General features: G+C 35.6%; 1 protein-coding gene across 4 annotated transcripts in view; it reads left to right on the top strand.

The window, feature by feature from the left end:
• The window catches only part of LOC106076036 (protein FAM135A-like), a 48,738-nt gene that overhangs the window by 26,072 nt on the left and 5,568 nt on the right, over positions 1-17,098 (top strand). For all 4 annotated transcript variants that reach the window (XM_056029013.1, XM_056029010.1, XM_056029011.1 and 1 more), the window contains 19 exons: positions 774-844; positions 1,512-1,685; positions 2,203-2,287; positions 2,551-2,704; positions 3,284-3,333; positions 3,989-4,144; positions 5,322-5,395; positions 5,559-5,719; positions 5,959-6,303; positions 6,851-7,831; positions 9,722-9,866; positions 11,320-11,451; positions 11,914-11,973; positions 12,127-12,230; positions 13,527-13,618; positions 13,734-13,831; positions 14,081-14,232; positions 15,109-15,219; positions 15,713-15,829. In XM_056029013.1, the coding sequence (XP_055884988.1) occupies positions 774-844; positions 1,512-1,685; positions 2,203-2,287; positions 2,551-2,704; positions 3,284-3,333; positions 3,989-4,144; positions 5,322-5,395; positions 5,559-5,719; positions 5,959-6,303; positions 6,851-7,831; positions 9,722-9,866; positions 11,320-11,451; positions 11,914-11,973; positions 12,127-12,230; positions 13,527-13,618; positions 13,734-13,831; positions 14,081-14,232; positions 15,109-15,219; positions 15,713-15,829 (3,262 nt within the window). The remainder of the gene's footprint in view (positions 1-773; positions 845-1,511; positions 1,686-2,202; positions 2,288-2,550; positions 2,705-3,283; positions 3,334-3,988; positions 4,145-5,321; positions 5,396-5,558; positions 5,720-5,958; positions 6,304-6,850; positions 7,832-9,721; positions 9,867-11,319; positions 11,452-11,913; positions 11,974-12,126; positions 12,231-13,526; positions 13,619-13,733; positions 13,832-14,080; positions 14,233-15,108; positions 15,220-15,712; positions 15,830-17,098) is intronic.

Raw genomic sequence — 17,098 nt, 5'->3', positions numbered from 1 at the left:
AACCATTTTAAAAGCTTTATTAGAAACACGTAGCACTATTTGGCCCTGTATGGCTATTATGTAAGATCGGTTTCATTTGTTTTATTAGTGAAACGTTTGTCTACTCAATGAAGTGCTTGTAAACATGTTTAGGCGGGCTGGATAAAGCCACATCGCAGGCCGGATCTGGCCCGCAGGCCATAGTTTGGGCATCACTGGTTTAACAAATTTTTCAACTTCACCTATCCCTTAGTCTGTTGGATCTTTGGGGCAGCACACAAGATCTGTTGGCTGTCTTTCTCCATTCCCCTTCAGTTGTTTGCGGAAAAAAACATGCAAATAATTTTTAAAAAGTGATGATTTTAAAAAGAGGCGTCATTCCATTTTTGAATAAAAAAAATTTTTGCCATATTCTAGAGATGTCTGGAACAAGATTAATTGAATAAAACATTTTAATATGTTTCAGCACATTTACATCTTACTGTCTGTCTCGTCTTAATATGGTCATTTTCTCTTTTTAGTTGTTTTCTTTTTGTTTTTTTTTATGCCTAACATTCTTTCATTTTGTTTACATGCAACTTAACACCCCTCCATTTTGTTTTTCTTTAAACCAAGCAGTCTGCCATTTTGATATTTGTAATAAATATAAATTATTTTTTGACATTTATTGTTTTTACATACAGATTGTCTGTTACTAGTTATAATTTGTCTAACATCTTAACAATGTGCAACATACGCTAGTTCTCTTATTTGAATAGATCTTTTGTTCTTTGAGCAAATAATTTCTTTTTCAGCTAGAAAAGAATTTAGAAAGTTTGGACCTGAGACTAGAACTACAGCTCTGGTGTAATGATGAAGATGAAATGTAAGTTTGGGCGAGGGAGAGGGGAAGGTCACAGAAAACTGACCACAACTGTATGAGTCAGTGTTTATCTTTTATTTGTTAAGGGTAAGGGAGGATAGACTCAAAGTTATAGAAATTTAAGCTTATCCATTAAAACATCCATAAAAACCCAGTTTTACATCATGAAGTTGTGTGAAACTGTTTTATTTGAAATAAGGAAAAAATGTGCTCTTTATTTTTCTCTCTAGTCTGATGCACAGATGAGACTCATGTAATAGCTCTAGTGTGATATTTGGCACATCAGCACACTATATTATAAGAAATGAATCTATTTCAAAGCATTTTCAAAACTAGGGAACTGAAATTAAAAAAATACTTTTAAAAAAATCTTATACAGGTGATACGGTCATAGCGATCAATAATACAAGATTTATTTCCCCCTTCTCTACATAAAACAAAATCAATTAAATACAATGAATTCATTAACTAATTGGTTAATTTTTTGATTGATTTGTGTATTGTTTTTGACAATGAAGGATTGTGCAAAGTTTCAGTTTGATCCTAGACTTAGAAGTGTGAGAAATAATGTGTACAAGATTTGTAACAGACAGACAGAGTGAATTTACATAAGACTTGTAAATAGAGATATATATCAAGTATAACTGTGTCTTGTGATTACATTTGACAGTTCAGAGTCTGAGGGCAAGATGGAGCTGGCCAGTAGCAGGACATTACAGCTCCACCTCTCACCCACCAAAGGTCTCCACCACTCACTGCCTGTGCTCTTTGACTACTTTCACTTGTCAGCTGTGGAGGTTGTGATCCACGGAACTATCATTGCAATACATCAGCCTTATCTAAAGTAAGTTTTGTCCTGTATGTTTAAATATAAGGTTAAATAGTTCTGAATATTGTCTCTAACCAATATGTGTTTTGAGCTGTCCAGTTTGTCTAAATATAAGCTAAAATAGTTCTGAATATTGTTTCTATCCAATATGTTTTGAGCTGTCTAGTTTGTCTAAATATAAGCTAAAATAGTTCTGAATATTGTTTCTATCCAATATGTTTTGAGCTGTCCAGTATGTCTAAATATAAGCTAAAATAGGTCTGAATATTGTTTCTATCCAATATGTTTGAGCTGTCCAGTATGTCTAAATATAAGCTAAAATAGTTCTGAATATTGTTTCTATCCAATATGTTTTGAGCTGTCCAGTACGACTAAATGTAAACTAAAATAGTTCTGAATATTGTTTCTATCCAATATGTTTTGAGCTGTCCAGTATGACTAAATGTAAGCTAAAATAGTTCTGAATATTGTTTCTATCCAATATGTTTTGAACTGTCCAGTGATGATGAAATATATTGACTTTTCATTCCAGTATGCCCAAATCCCCAAAAGGTGCTAAAGCTCCAGACCAGTCCACATTGGAAGCTGTTTATTTTGGTCAGAAACTGAGTACCCCTGTAAGTAACTAATTAGCACACTTTTAAGTCACTAGTTAGCATGTTTGTAGTTGGTTGATGATGATTAAAACCTCCTATTGTGATAATGCTTCAACTTTCCCATAGTTTGTGTATACATGATGCAAAAAATATTAAATTTTTTTCTTGTTTTATGAGAACTTACAAATTACATCCAATTTTTTTATATTTTTTTTTTTACATTTGTATCTGCATCAATTTATTTCCATTCACTTTATATTTGTTTCACATATTGTATCTGACAGCCACCAAGTAATGCCAACAGTAGCAGTGTCCGTCTGCAACAAGCTCACCTTATGCACAAGACAATATGCAAAATTTTATTATCCTCTCATGAAAGTTTGCAAGAAAGTTTACAGCTGTTAGCATCCAAAATACCTGGGAACAGTTTTCATTTAGGTCAGTGAATTGCATTTGTTAGTATCCAAAATACCTAAGAACACTTTTCCTGTTGGTCAGTGGATAACATTTGTTATCATCCAAAATACCTTGGAACAGTTTTCATTTAGGTCAGTGGATAAATTTGTTAGCATCCAAAATACCTGGAAACAGTTTTCATTTAGGTCAGTGAATTGTATTTGCTAGCATCCAAACTATCTGGGAGCAATTTCATTTAGGTCAATGAATTACATGTGCTCATATTATTTAACTGTTCTTTGTGCATGTTAGTGTTGATACTTATGTTGATAAAGTTATTTTGTATTTTATGGTATAGTGTTGTGCCTACAGGTTAACAATATTTAATTTATGCACATAATGTTCATTTTGCTTTAGGTGAACATTTAGGCACATAGTTTTTTTTGTGTTTTTTTTTATAGTCAATGTAAATAAATAATTAATTTGAATTCTACTTAATAGCTATTTAATTCAAAGTTAAATGTTTGGCTCTATGCCGGCTAATTCTACATACAATTTCATTCATAATGTTTTATTTCATCCCCATTTTAACGTTACTCTTCAATATTTGTATTTGTCCAGCCAAGAAAGATTGTCACACACGGTTAGGTGAAGCTGTGATGAAAGTGCAGGTAATCGGATCTGTTTTTTTTTTAAATTATTTAGTTCTAGGGAATTGGGTCGAATATTTAGACATCCTATCGCTACTGATATGTACTTGTATTTTAATATCTATTTGATTGATCAATGCAGTCAGTGAAATTGGTTTTACTCTGAAATGTAATTTTGAACGAAAACTTTGCAAATAAACTTTTGAATCACAAAGAAAATATTCATTACTTTACGTAGAAACATTTTATGCATGAGATATATCTCATAGCTAATGCTCAGCCTTTCTTTGAGATGAAGCTGACTTGCCCATGACTGAAGGAAGCCCACAACAGCAGTTCACACACCAAAACTTGTTTTCCCATTTTCCTTCCATTACCCACGTGCCTTCATAATTGACTTATTTTTTTTTTAAACTTTCAGTCTTTGAAATTTTTTTTTACTAGGGCGAAACTTTTCTTACGATGTAGCCAGCAACCACTGTTGATATGTAATAAAAGAAGTTTTTTAATTAAAAGAGTTAATTAATGACAATTATAAAATGTTATTTAGATATGTATGTCATCTTATATCAACATCCACGCACATTTTCCAACACATGGTGTGTAAACTTAATATAGTATGTCCACCAAAATTTTTTTATTCATTTTAACAAGTGTTTTCTGTGTATCTGACCAGGGAGTCCTCGAGGAAGATGACCTGATTCAAACTGCCATCACAGACATCACTCAGCTGTGTGCGGAGAATGTTATCTTGTGGGCACAGTTCCTGGAAATTGTTTTGAAGCAGCCGCAGGTTCATCTTCACCTGGCTAGGGAACATCACAACCTTCGGGTGAGCCGCAGTATTTGCTTAGCTTAGTCCATGTGCTGTATATAGACGTGAGAATAAAGGGATACATACACTGAGTATTAACTTAGCATCAGCCAGCCTCATTTTTACATGTAATTTTCCAACACCAAAGCCGGGGTTTGAAGGGAGATAAAGGGCATCTTTCCATATTGTGTTTCCTATCTTGTTTCATATGTAGCAGAAAAATGTAAGAAACGATTCAAGTGATCTAGTGCTATTTTATTAGATGAAGCTTGTATGTCTCTAAGAGAGCTCTGTATTCCATGGACAACGCTTTTAGTTGTCCTGCATTTTCCCCTCAAAGTTTTGGTTTGCTTGCCGTTTCATTACATAAAGGTTTGGGACGTGATCCTCATTGAGCTCAGACAAACCACATGCTTTGCTACACTCTAGAAGATCATAAATGTAATTCTGTACGAAAGTTATTTAGGTTAGTTTGCCATTCAAATCCGTACAAGTGCTCCTTCTTCCCTGGTGCCATTAGAGAATGGAATGGGTTGCCTGAATCAGCCAGGAAAACCAACGACTTTAGCAGAGTTTAACTCACCGATTAACTTGCATGACTAGACTGACACATGAAATGTGTAGGAAGTCTCTTTTGAAGAAATGTCTGTAATTTATAAGATAAAAAGATTTTCACTCTTGTAGATCATGTTTATTTTCTCAGTTTGACGTTTCAACTTTTATATTTTGTGTTTTCTCATAGCATCGTGATCCTACATCCTGTTGGTTAACAACTATCTTTATAAATTGATTTGTTATTGTTATTATGTGGGAAGCGTGGTCGAGAGGCTAAGTGCGCTTGAACTTGGCTTGGCTTGGCTACCTATGAAGGGGGCTCGAAGTTCAACACCCGACTCGAGCAGAGTTGTGTTTACTGAGCGCCTAAAGGCAGCACGGGAAAACCTTCTCCTAGATACCCCCTCCCCCCCACTGGTCCACAACTGAGATTGGACCAAAGCGCTCTGAGCATGCTATAAGCATGAAAGTAGTGCTATATAAAAGCCATAATTTATTTATTTAATTTATTATTATTACAGACAAAACTGTTAAAGAGTCAGTAGGGTCTTTTCGAGAACTTTTCCCTGGCAGACCAAACCAGATATATGTTAGAAGCCATTAATTCCACACTTTCATTGTTTCTCTATTACCATTTCAGATTAGAAGATTTGCAGAAGGTTTTTTCACATTAGATCATAAAAAGTCTTCGTGCTTATCTTGTTATGATCCTGGGTAAGTTGATGAAATAGTCCTAAGTACATCACATTTACTGGATATCACGCAGCATAAGATGTTACAAGAGACAGAATAATTTGGTCTAGACATGAAAACTAATTGACATAAAAATACAAGAACATAAGTTGATGTACTGATGATTTATTTTCTTGATTTTCAGTCTCCATGGTCACTCAGCGTTAGCAAGTATAGTTAAAAACTCCCAGTACTTCAATAACTTGCCATCTCTTGCCGTGGAATGTACAGACCTGGACGGCGATGTGAACACATTACCCGTCATGTTTGAGGATATCTTCCACGATGCCCGGGCAGTACCCCCTCGTGAGTACACTTTTTTGTTGGTTACTTAAGATGCAGGTCATAAATAGTGCTAGCTTTGTGATAAGTCTTAGCGCCATTTTAGTGAATAACTGTTACTGTATGCTAAGGAGATGTTGTTTTATGATTTATCTCCTGTTAACTCTTCAGACTTGAAAAAAGAGAAAGATATTCACTTACCTAAACAAATTCTTAAAATGCACTGTTACTTGTGTATTATTTATTTCTTGCATTGATTCCAGAGGTCTACCAAAAAGCAGCTCACACTCTCTCAGAAGGCAGCAACACTGGCTCCCCCCGGCATAGGTCATCTTCTAACTCCTCTTCCTCTGTAGCCAGTGAACGAGGAGGCTCATCCCCCCATCTGAGGAAAAGGACCTCCTCCAAGAAGTTCATAAAAAACATGAAGCCCGAAGGTTTCAAGAGGCCGTCCTCCTATTACTGCAATGAAACGGAGGTGGTGCCAATTAAACAGGACACAGAGGTGACATTGATAGGCTACAGAAAAATACCAGCTCAAGATTTCATTTCTTCAGCAGCAGTTCACCTTGGTACACTAAGTCCAGACTCGCCAGATGGTGTAGGAAGTGAGTATTTCTTAAACTTTGTTTTTTTTTTTAATTGCTTCTTTATATCGTATCATTCACACTATAGCACTCTGGTCCAACCTCTTTTCTGCTGGAACAGGTATTGCCTAGGTTTCCATCCTGCCCTAAGAGAGCGGCCAACACAATTCAGTTCCAGTCAAATTTCTTTTAAAAATTCATGCTGTACATTGGGATTTGAATTTGAGCCCTTTTATTAGTTAGCCAAATTGTTTGTTTTTTTTTCTTTACATCCCACACATTACTTAATATCCTCTTGGAATTTTTATTCTCAATCTTTCATTTGTCCGAAATTTAGTTTCACATCGTCTTTAGCTCTGTACCATATATAGAATTTTATTTTATGTTAAGACATATCTGTTAAAATATTTTTTGGATTAGTTTTATCAATAGTAATTATCGAGCTTATGTACGTTATGTTATCAAAGCACCTAGCACCTAAGTTATAATTATAATAACAGCGCTGTATAAATGAAATTGTTTTGTTTTTTTATCGTGAAGTTTGAGTTTTTATATTTATTACTTGCAGACGCCAATCTGACCAATCAACTAGAGAAGTCCTACAGCAGTTCCTTGTCATCTATATTCCCCACATCCTGCATGAACCGAGGCAGTGATGACTCCATACCCGATATCTGTGATACTGAGATGTCTCAGCCTTCGTTTGTTTCAACTCCTGAAAAGACAGTCGTAAGTTGTGTTACTTTGCCCCAAGGGCCCAGCATTCCCTTGCCCCAAGCATCACCTCCACAAGGGGACACTTCAGCTATTGTTACTTCCAAACCGCCAGTTTTTCCTTCACAGTCTGATTCCATAACAACTAACTCAGGGCTCGCAAAATCTGTCGAGAAACATTCCACGGACTCGTTAAAAACATCTACGCCACAAAAAATAGTCCCCATCTCATCTATACATCAAACAACAGTCCCTGCCTTGAGCAAAGAAGAGCTCGGCCAACTGGCTAAAGGAATAAGCCATGCACTTGGCCAAGAGGACACCACTGCTGAGCAGTTAAAATCACCTGTTTCTGCCAATGATGATGACTTCAGTGATGATGACACTAATGTGGCCAATGGCTTTGACGATGTTTTAGAAACATACCGTCAGGATTTCAGCATTAAAAAACAATCGGATGTTGCTGCCTCGTCATTAACTTCAATGTCTAAAGCACCTTTACCAGGTGGGATTATTACCTCTTTAGAAAAAGCCCAGTCCCAAAGATCTCTGGAAGCTACCCAGACCGTTGACTCTAAAAATGACAGTGCCTTAGGTAGCGAAATATCATCCCAGGAGGAGGTCAGCTACTCCAGTTCTCCATCCAGTGGGAGTCGGCCCACTCAAATTGACACTTTAGGCTTAAACCTTCCTGTAGCAACGAACACTTCAATGGATCCTGGTCACGTGACCTGTTCTTACGCTGACCCTCGTCAGCAAGTTACTGTGTTGGAACTATTAAAAGAGGAGTACAAGCGATCAGTTGCTCTCCAAGATGGTGCTACAGATATTACAGGTAACATTCTTTTGTAGTTTTCTATTTTAGACTTGCTATAATCTTTGGGCCATTGTCAGAAGTGATGTACCAATATAAACAACTCTTTGAATTTCAATTTTTACTCAGTAAATTGAAAAAATAAATATATCTACATATGAAACTGACAACAGTTTACATTTAAAACAAACTAAATAATTGATGCAGATAAAACCATTTTTTACAGCAGTGATCCAGTTGAACTATTCTGTTCAGTGTCTGCTTTCATTTTTTTAAGTTATAAGCTGATAGGTTTTCTATCTCATTCAGTCTACAGTTATTTGAGTACATTTTTAGAAGAAAAAAGTTCTTGTATGTGTTAGTCCTAGTTTTTGGGTCAATAATTTTTTTGTTTTTCTGAATACTTAAGGATATTTTGTATTTCCATTTGATTGCTGAAAGTATTCCCAGTAGTTTCTTAAATTGATTTCATTTGTTTTTGTGGTAACAGCTTTGTCTGCGCTAGATACAGAAAATATGTAGGTCCGAAGTGGGTTGTGAACCAATGTACTCATCCTTAATGCTTGGAATCAAAGACATTATATAATATTATATAATAATGAGGTTACTTCTAAAAAGAAGATAGTTGCGTCATGTGCCAATCTAGTCATGTATGATAATAAATTACTTAAACTCTGCTAAGTTGTTGGTTTTCTTGGCCAATGCAGGCAACTCATTCCATTCTCTTATGGCACTAGGGAAGAAGAACCACTTGCAGAAATTTGTTGTAGCGTATGGTGTAACAACTCAATAGTATGAGTGTTCTTGAGTTATATTGGGGCCTCTTCTGGCCTTGTTAGAATGTTCTTGTTTTACTAATTAAATATCTTAATGCCAAGTCACAACATGTAGATTTACCAACAGACTTCAGGGATTTTGATTGCAGTCATGAATTTTATTACACAATATTGATAACAGAAGTTGGCAATCTCAGCCATCAATCACTAGCACAAAATATTCCAAATTGAATACACTCTACATCCATAGAAAATTATCACTTAGATCTACATACTACTCAATACATTTAACTCCAACATGAGACATGTCTGCCTCTCAGTAGAAAATGGTGTATATTGCCCATGCGGTCCAAAAACCATGTGACCAAGAAAAAATGATACTCGGTGCTTACAAATATGTGAAAACCCCTATTTCACCTGGAATTCTATTTTCTCATGCCTTTCCCCCAACAATAGCACAGTGTATCAAACAATGAGGTTACATATGGACTAAGAAATGGGCCTCTGTCTTTCTGAGTATTTAATAAGTTTTGTTTTGCTATTTGTAAATTATTGTTTTATGTATTATAGCTACTTTACTTTTTATTACTCTGTCTTGAAGTGTCGATAAGTTTAATGATTTTAACTATAATCAAAATGGATTATAAAAATTCAATTGTTATAAATTTCATTGTTTTGTAATAGTTTCTCTGTTATCTTGAGTTCAAGGATCCTAAGCAGAGGTTAAATAGCATTTCAGTTTTATGTTCTTGTTTGATTTGACTTATATAAGTTATTAGCTTCTTACAGAGGGTGCATATTATAGTTAAGGCTTAATTAAGGTGTTACTTCTCTTACAACTGTAACTTATAATTTGAGTAATCTTAACTGTTTTTGTTTAATTTGATGTGGGTATACTTACATTTTTAAATCAGTTCTCATTTTTATCAGAGGCTACCAGTCAGAAAGCATCATATAGAAAAAAAAGACACAGCAGTGATAAATTTTATTGATTGTTACAGATTCCAAATGTTATAACGCATATAGAAAAAAAGAAACAGCAGTGATACATTTTATTGATTGTTACAGATTCCAAATGTTATAATGCATATAGAAAAAAAGACACAGCAGTGATACATTTTATTGATTGTTACAGATTCCAAATGTTATAACTTGTTGACGTCGACGTCCAATAAGGATTTCCACCTCAGTGGACAGAGGGCTGCCAGTGATTCGGATATTCTCAGAAACTGTGAGGAGGAAGAGAAACATGTACATAACCATAAAGATGCCATAATGAGGTGAGACACTGAGGAGTTGAATACCCAGCGTTGCAAAGTAACACTTTAAATGTATGCCAGCTTTATTAAATCTTCACAACATTCTAGACTCACTTCATGTGCGCTCTTTAGAGAGATAGATCTGAAATCTCTCTGACCGTAGCACTTTGTTGAATTCCAGAGATGTGTGTAGTTTAACTTGCATGACCAACTTTTTATTGGTTTCTTAAATCTGATGAATTAGGCAACTGCCAGGTTGGGTCGCTATGCTTTCATTGAGGTCTCACCACTATTGTTTGTTGCCAGGTTGGGTCGCTATACATTTGTTAAGATCTCTCCACTATTGTTAGTTGGTTTGGTTCCTTTACAGGTAAACTCTCAGACAGTAGCGTAAAATAGCCAAGCAACTAGTGTGGTTGACAGCAAAGTGACATTAAAACAAGTATTTAGCCTTGTGTGTGTAAAAGACATGATGGAATGTGAGGGATTAAGCTGTTAGCTGCCACACATAATGATATCAATTAAATTATGGCTTTGATATAGCGCTACTTTCATTCTTATAGCATGCTCAGAGCGCTTTGGTCCAATCTCAGTTGTGGGCTAGTGGGGGGGAGGGGGTATCTAGGAGAAGGTTTTTCCATGCTGCCTTTAGGCGTTCAGTAAACATAACTCTGCGACAGGTGTTGAACCTCGAGCCCCCTTCTTAGGTAGCCAAGCCAAGCTAAGTTCAAGCGCACTTAGCCTCTCAATATAAAGAAATCATTCACAAACCAAATACAGTGTATTGAAACTAATAACTGAACCATTAAGAGGAACCATTCCATCATTGTGCAATGGCTTCCTGGGCTGGGGGGGGGCACACACAGGAATTTTAAAGTCTAATTTTAGCATTGTGCTATAAGGCTGGGTTCCTTGAACCAATGTATAGAACGGATCCTCTTACCTCTACATAACAAAAAAGTTTACAAGTATAGCTTTTATATAGCGCTACTTTCATGCTTATAGCATTCTCAGAGCGATATGGTCCAATCCTGTTAGTGGACCAGTGGGGAGGGCGGTGTCTGGGAGGTTTTCCAGGCGGTTAGTAAACATGTAGTATCCATGTGGCCACAAGAGACTTGTAAACAAATTCTTATCTGAAATAAGGTAACAACTACAGAAATAATGCACAAACACAGCTAGGAACATCAAACATAAATCTAAAAGATTGCCTTGACAGAATGTAATGACAATTTTATAAAGGATACCAGTACAAAAAAACACATTTATGGTGGAAAAATGTTTTACTCAGGAGAAATACTCCACAGAAAATTGTGATACACCTAAAGGCATGGACTAACTACTAATATTAAAATCATGTAATGGAATAAATTATATCAATAATCAACTGATCAGAGATTTGTTTGTGTGGTTACTTTAGCTACCTTTAAAAAAAAAAAAAAACTTAAATGTTTGTTTTTTTATTTTTGTCTAGAACAAGTACAGAGGGGAGTGAGAAAAGAAAAGTTCATTTATCCACCTCTTCATCTTACCCTGAGTTATCTCATGCTGCTAGTAAACCAGAACCTCCACGACTGGTCTCTGTTGTTGGTCATAGTACCGTCAAGTAAGTAGGGGTATTTTTTTGTGTGTTTTCATTATCTTATCAATGTTTAACATAAAGTCTCTTAATACTTGTGACCACACCCAAACAGACTTGTATAGTAAGTTAACACTGTAATCACACTTAATAATTATAGATGTAGGTATTGTTGGCAGCTAGCAACATTTGGTAGATATTTGTATTGAGTGGGGCGTTAAGTAAATCTATATATTTCTCTTTGATGTCATTGGCTGCTAGCTATATTCTGTTTATGACTAGAATTCACCTCTTACAGTAGAAATACTAAGAATAGTTTTGGTGCCAACTCATCTGCAAGGCAAATACAAAAAACTTTTTTTTAAGTAGAAAAGCTACACCAATTATGTGAATATCATATTTCTGTTGATAAATGGAAAAAATGTTTATGAAATAGATATTATGATTCTACTAAAAACTAAAATTTGATTAATTTTTTTTTTATTTTAGTTTCATCCAATTACGAGAAAGCCTTAAACTAGAGCTCAATTTTCCAGGATATTTGTATAGGTAAGTTGCATCATCACCATAGGAACAAACTACAATTAGTTTTCAATTCCATTCAGTTAGGGATTGTATTCAATGAATAAAGTTCTACTGTACTGCTCAGTTTTTTTGAAGTTCCAGCTAGTGACTGTACAGAATGGTGTCTCTTTGTTTCAGTGAGTGCCCAACACTGGCCTCCAGAATTCCTTATTTCCATGTACCAGCGGATGTAGATGAGACAAGTGGCATTCACCTGATAGTCTGTGTCCATGGCCTGGATGGTGAGATTGATTTTTACAAAGGTTATAGCAACTCACTCTGCCTGGTAAAAAGTTAGAACACATTATTTCTCCCACACCAAATCTCAGATCAAGTTGAAATTTCGAACTATTATTTCTTGTACCTGACAAAACAAGAATTAATTTTAAAAAATAATAAACCAATTAGTTTATTAACTATTGGTAATTAATTATTTTGATTGGTAACAAACAAGGGAAAGAAATCATACTTGACAGATGTGTTTGTATAAGTTACATTTAGTCCCCTTGAGGAGGCTTGAGCCCTGAGTTGAACCTTTTTTATGCATCTAAAAGCAATCACAGCAACATTCACACAGATACCTCTTGTCCCCCCATTGCATCGCTTTTCCAACTGGTCCAGACAAGGGATAGGATCATAGTGTATGGAAGAAGCTAAAAGCATGTTATTTCGCTAAACAAAAACAATTCGTAAAAATATTTCTATTTGCACATGTTTATTATTGTTAGTCTAGACCTATTACAGACCTGGCTGCCTGGTCGTGCGGTTTGCACGCTGGACTGTCGTTCAGATTTATCGATGGTCCCGGGTTCAAACCCTGCCCGCTCCCATCCCCCGTCGTCCTGCGGGAGGTTTGGACTAGGAAGTAATTATCTTCAACTCTGAAGGAACATCCGAAACATGTAAAACATTTAACAAACATTTACATATTTAATTACATAGCTTATCTAAAGTAATTGATACAATGACACTAAATATAAGCTCTGTTGTTGTTGTTTTTTATGTTTCGGACCTAATATAACAACTTTCACCAAGTGGACACAGTTTATGTTCTAGACCTAAACCAACTACCTCCTGAACTTAGTTTTTCTAGACCAAAGATCCCACTTTATAAAATTAATGTGACCATCATGACTCCAATGTAGTCTGATGATAGAACTTCCTGGCCTCTAATGGGCTGGAAACAGATGCACATTCCTGGCCACTCTTAAATTTTGCTTCCTTGAATGCATGGCTGCCTGGTCGTGCGGTTTGCACGCTGGACTGTCATTCGGATTTGTCGAGGGTTCAAACCCTGCCCGCTCCCATCCCCCGTCGTCCTGCGGGAGGTTTGGACTAGGAAGTAAACTATCTTCAACTCTGAAAGAACATCCGAAACATGTAAAACAAACAAACAAAACAAAACATTTCTTCAAGTTGTGTAGATCCCACTTATTTTTGCAACATTTTTCTAAAACTTGTTAAAACTCTTTTCATTCGGATAAACTTAAAAATATAATTAAAAAGTTCAATTAATGAGCCTTGTGACTTCATTTCAGGTAACAGTGCTGACCTGCGACTGGTCAGAACTTACATTGAGATGGCTCTCCCAGGGTTTCGGCTGGAATTCTTGATGTCGGAAAGGAATCAGGTTAGACATTGTCTCCCTCGGCTTTCTAACTTCTTACAATGAAAGCCATTGGTTTTGCTTGGTAGTAACATTTGTATGTTTTGCTGGTTAATTTCACATTTTGTTTTGCCTCCAGCAAGACACTTTTGCTGACTTTGACAAGATGACAGAACGTTTGGTGGATGAAATATTGTCCTATCTTGATACGTTTGGATTTGATATTACAAGAATAAGGTAAGAGCTTTGTTGTTGTTGTTTTTTTGTTCAGTTGTGATTGCTTCACATACTTTTGTGTGGTCTTTTTAGGAGTGCTAGCCTGACAATTAGATAATGTTGAAGAGGCAATTATTATTGTGGACATGACACATGCCTTTGATTTCAACTTTTCAATATGATTTCATTTTTAACTTTCATACGTTGATGTCATCCATTCCCCCACCCCTCCCCAATGTTATGTGACGATGCTGACCTTTCTTTCCTCAGCTTTGTGGGTCATTCTTTGGGAAACATTATCATCAGATCCACCCTGTCCCACCCCAAGATTAGCCACCTGTTGCCCAAGTTGTATACCTTCCTGTCTTTGTCTGGGCCTCACCTGGGAACTCTGTACAACACAAGTGGACTAGTCAACATGGGTAAGTAGCAGGTTAGGAGCTATTTAGACACATAGGAAGTTTATTGACATCTTTTCTTCCTCTTATCTTACAAAATACAGACACTACTTCAAAAAAGAACTACGTTCTACGTGTCATGCATGTTAACCAGTGACTTAAATACTTTCATTTATACAGCTAAGCAGTGGGTTATTTGAAATTGTAAAGTAGTGGGCTGCTTAGCATGACTGTTAAGTTGGCATGTCAATGTGATATAAGTAGTTTTAGATATGTTGAGGGTATTCAATACAAAGCACAAGGCTGCTAAGCTTATTTCTAGCTAAATAAAAAAAGTTTGTCTATTTTTTTACTAAACATTTTTCTGGAAATTTTTTAAAAAAAGAGGCATAACCAGCTGGATTTTTTTTCAATCATGTTTTCCTCTACAAACCACTTTAATCGCAAATCTCTGTCAAATTATAGAGATTTTCCTTCTTCTAAATGTAAAGATCATTAACTAAATAGATGCATGAAAATTCTTGTTATATGAGTGTCACAGCTTTCCTATTCTATTTATAATTATAACTCGATAGAATCTACCTTAGGTCTCAATACGTCTAGGTGTTCCTGGTTCAGTTCTAGTTAACGAAATAAAACAATGAAACCACTAGATCAAACACATAAACTTTAATCAGCTTTACTGCATTTCACACACGCTGGTCTCTGTCTGACAACAAAACACACTTCCGGTCATTCGCGCAGATTGTAAAAATAGATTATACATACATACATACACACATTCATCCGTGACAATGAGGATTGTTTTATTGTTTATCATTATCTATGCAAACTGTCAGTTGAGATATTTGAATATTTCTATTTCCTTCTCAATATCTTTGCATTTTATTGTGCCTCCAGGCATGTGGTTTATGCAGAAATGGAAAAAGTCTGGCTCACTGCTACAGCTATCACTCAAAGATCATAATGACTTGAGACAGACTTTCTTGTACAAACTTAGTCAGAAACCAGGTAAGACAAAAGATTGTTTTTTTTTTCCAACTAGTATTTCATGTTACACTTTGCACTAAAGAAGATGACACTTTGCACTAAAGAAGATGACACTTTGCACTAAAGAAGATGACTCTAGTGCACTCAAGAAGATGACTAGTGCACTAAAGAAGATGACTCTAGTGCACTAAAGAAGATGACTCTAGTGCACTAAAGAAGATGACTCTAGTACACTCAAGAAGATGACTCTTAGTGCATGTAAGAAGATGACTAGTGCACTCAAGAAGATTACTCTAGTGCACTCAAGAAGATGACTCTAGTGCACTCAAGAAGATGACTCTAGTGCACTCAAGAAGATGACTCTAGTGCACTCTGTAATAAATAATAGACATTAATGTTTCCCAGCTAAAGAGAAATTCAATCAGCATAAAAGTTTCTGTCTGTCTGTTTTGTTTGTTGATGTCTTCATTGTAATGTGAACTCTGCAATAACTTTTCTCTCTCTCTCGTGTCAGTCCTTCACAACTTCAAGCATGTCCTACTGGTGGGCTCTCATCAAGATCGCTACATACCATACCACTCTTCTAGGATAGAGATCTGCAGGGCAGCACAGAAAGATACAACAACCACAGGTAATCATCACTCACTGTCTTATTCAATTCATTCTTGAATCCTTACACAACTTTGTCAGGTATATTATTGCCTTTTACGATTCCAGATTTGAAAAAGAAAAAGTGTTTCTGTCACTAAAATGAAATTCAAGAATTCTGACATAAGTGTTGAAGTGTAGGATAGGGGAAGTAACTAATGAATAACTGTTTGTCCCATCCCATTGACTTCTAGATACATATAAATCTATTCTGATGTTAACCTATATCGTTCATCACATTGCACTGAATTCAGTCGTAAAATGATAAATGATTTACCAAATCGTATTAGTTCAGGAACAAAGGTCGGATTATTTGCAGACGATTGCATAATATATAGAACAATAAAAACTACACTAGATACAGAAATTTTAAAAAGAGAATTAGATGAATAACAGAAATGGGAATCAAATTGTAGCATGTCTTTCCACCCAAAATATGACAGTTATTAAGAGTAACAAAAAAACTAAAACAATTAATTCCACTTAACACAGACTAAAAACCTATCTGTTATAATAAATGAAAAACTGTCATGGAATCCCCATATTGATGAAACTATCAAAAAATCAAACAAAGCATTAGGGTTTATTAAAAGAAATTTCTATAAATCAAATAACATAAAACTAAAATGTTATTTAACCTTGGTTAGGCCAATAATAGAATATTCATCCTCTGTTTGGGACCCCTCAACTCAAGAAAACATTAAGAAACTGGAACAAACACAAAATAGAGCAGTGAGATTTATAACAAACGAATATCCATACTTGACTAGAGTAACACCTTTAGTAAAATCACTAAATTTAGAAAGCCTTCAAGTTAGAAGACTTAAAAGTAAAGTAGCAATTATACATAAAACACTGAACGATAATCTTCAAATACAAAAACAAAATCTAATAAAATACTCAGAAAGACACAAAGATAAAGCACATTCCTCGTTCTGTATGCTTGGACAAATTTGTACAAATACTCCTTCTTCCCTAGCGCTATTAGAGCATGGAATGGGTTGCCTGAGCTAGTCAGGAAAACCAGTGACTTGGCAGAATTTAGGTCATTGGTTAATATGCATGACTAAATGCATGACGCGTAGGACGTAATCATCTTCTTTTTTCAAGTAACGTCTGTATTATATAAAGTAAGATAAGATATAGAACAGAATCAAGATAATAGCCACTTCAATGCTGGGATCAGCAGCTTCACACAGTATGCCAGAATATAGAACAGAATATATTTTTCTCTTGTTTGACTGCCAAAGCC

This window comes from Biomphalaria glabrata, chromosome 5 (genome assembly GCF_947242115.1).
Source record: "Biomphalaria glabrata chromosome 5, xgBioGlab47.1, whole genome shotgun sequence".
In the NCBI taxonomy this organism is placed as follows: domain Eukaryota; kingdom Metazoa; phylum Mollusca; class Gastropoda; family Planorbidae; genus Biomphalaria; species Biomphalaria glabrata.
Note: the sequence above shows the minus strand (reverse complement) of the source record. Positions and strands in the feature narration are given on the sequence as shown.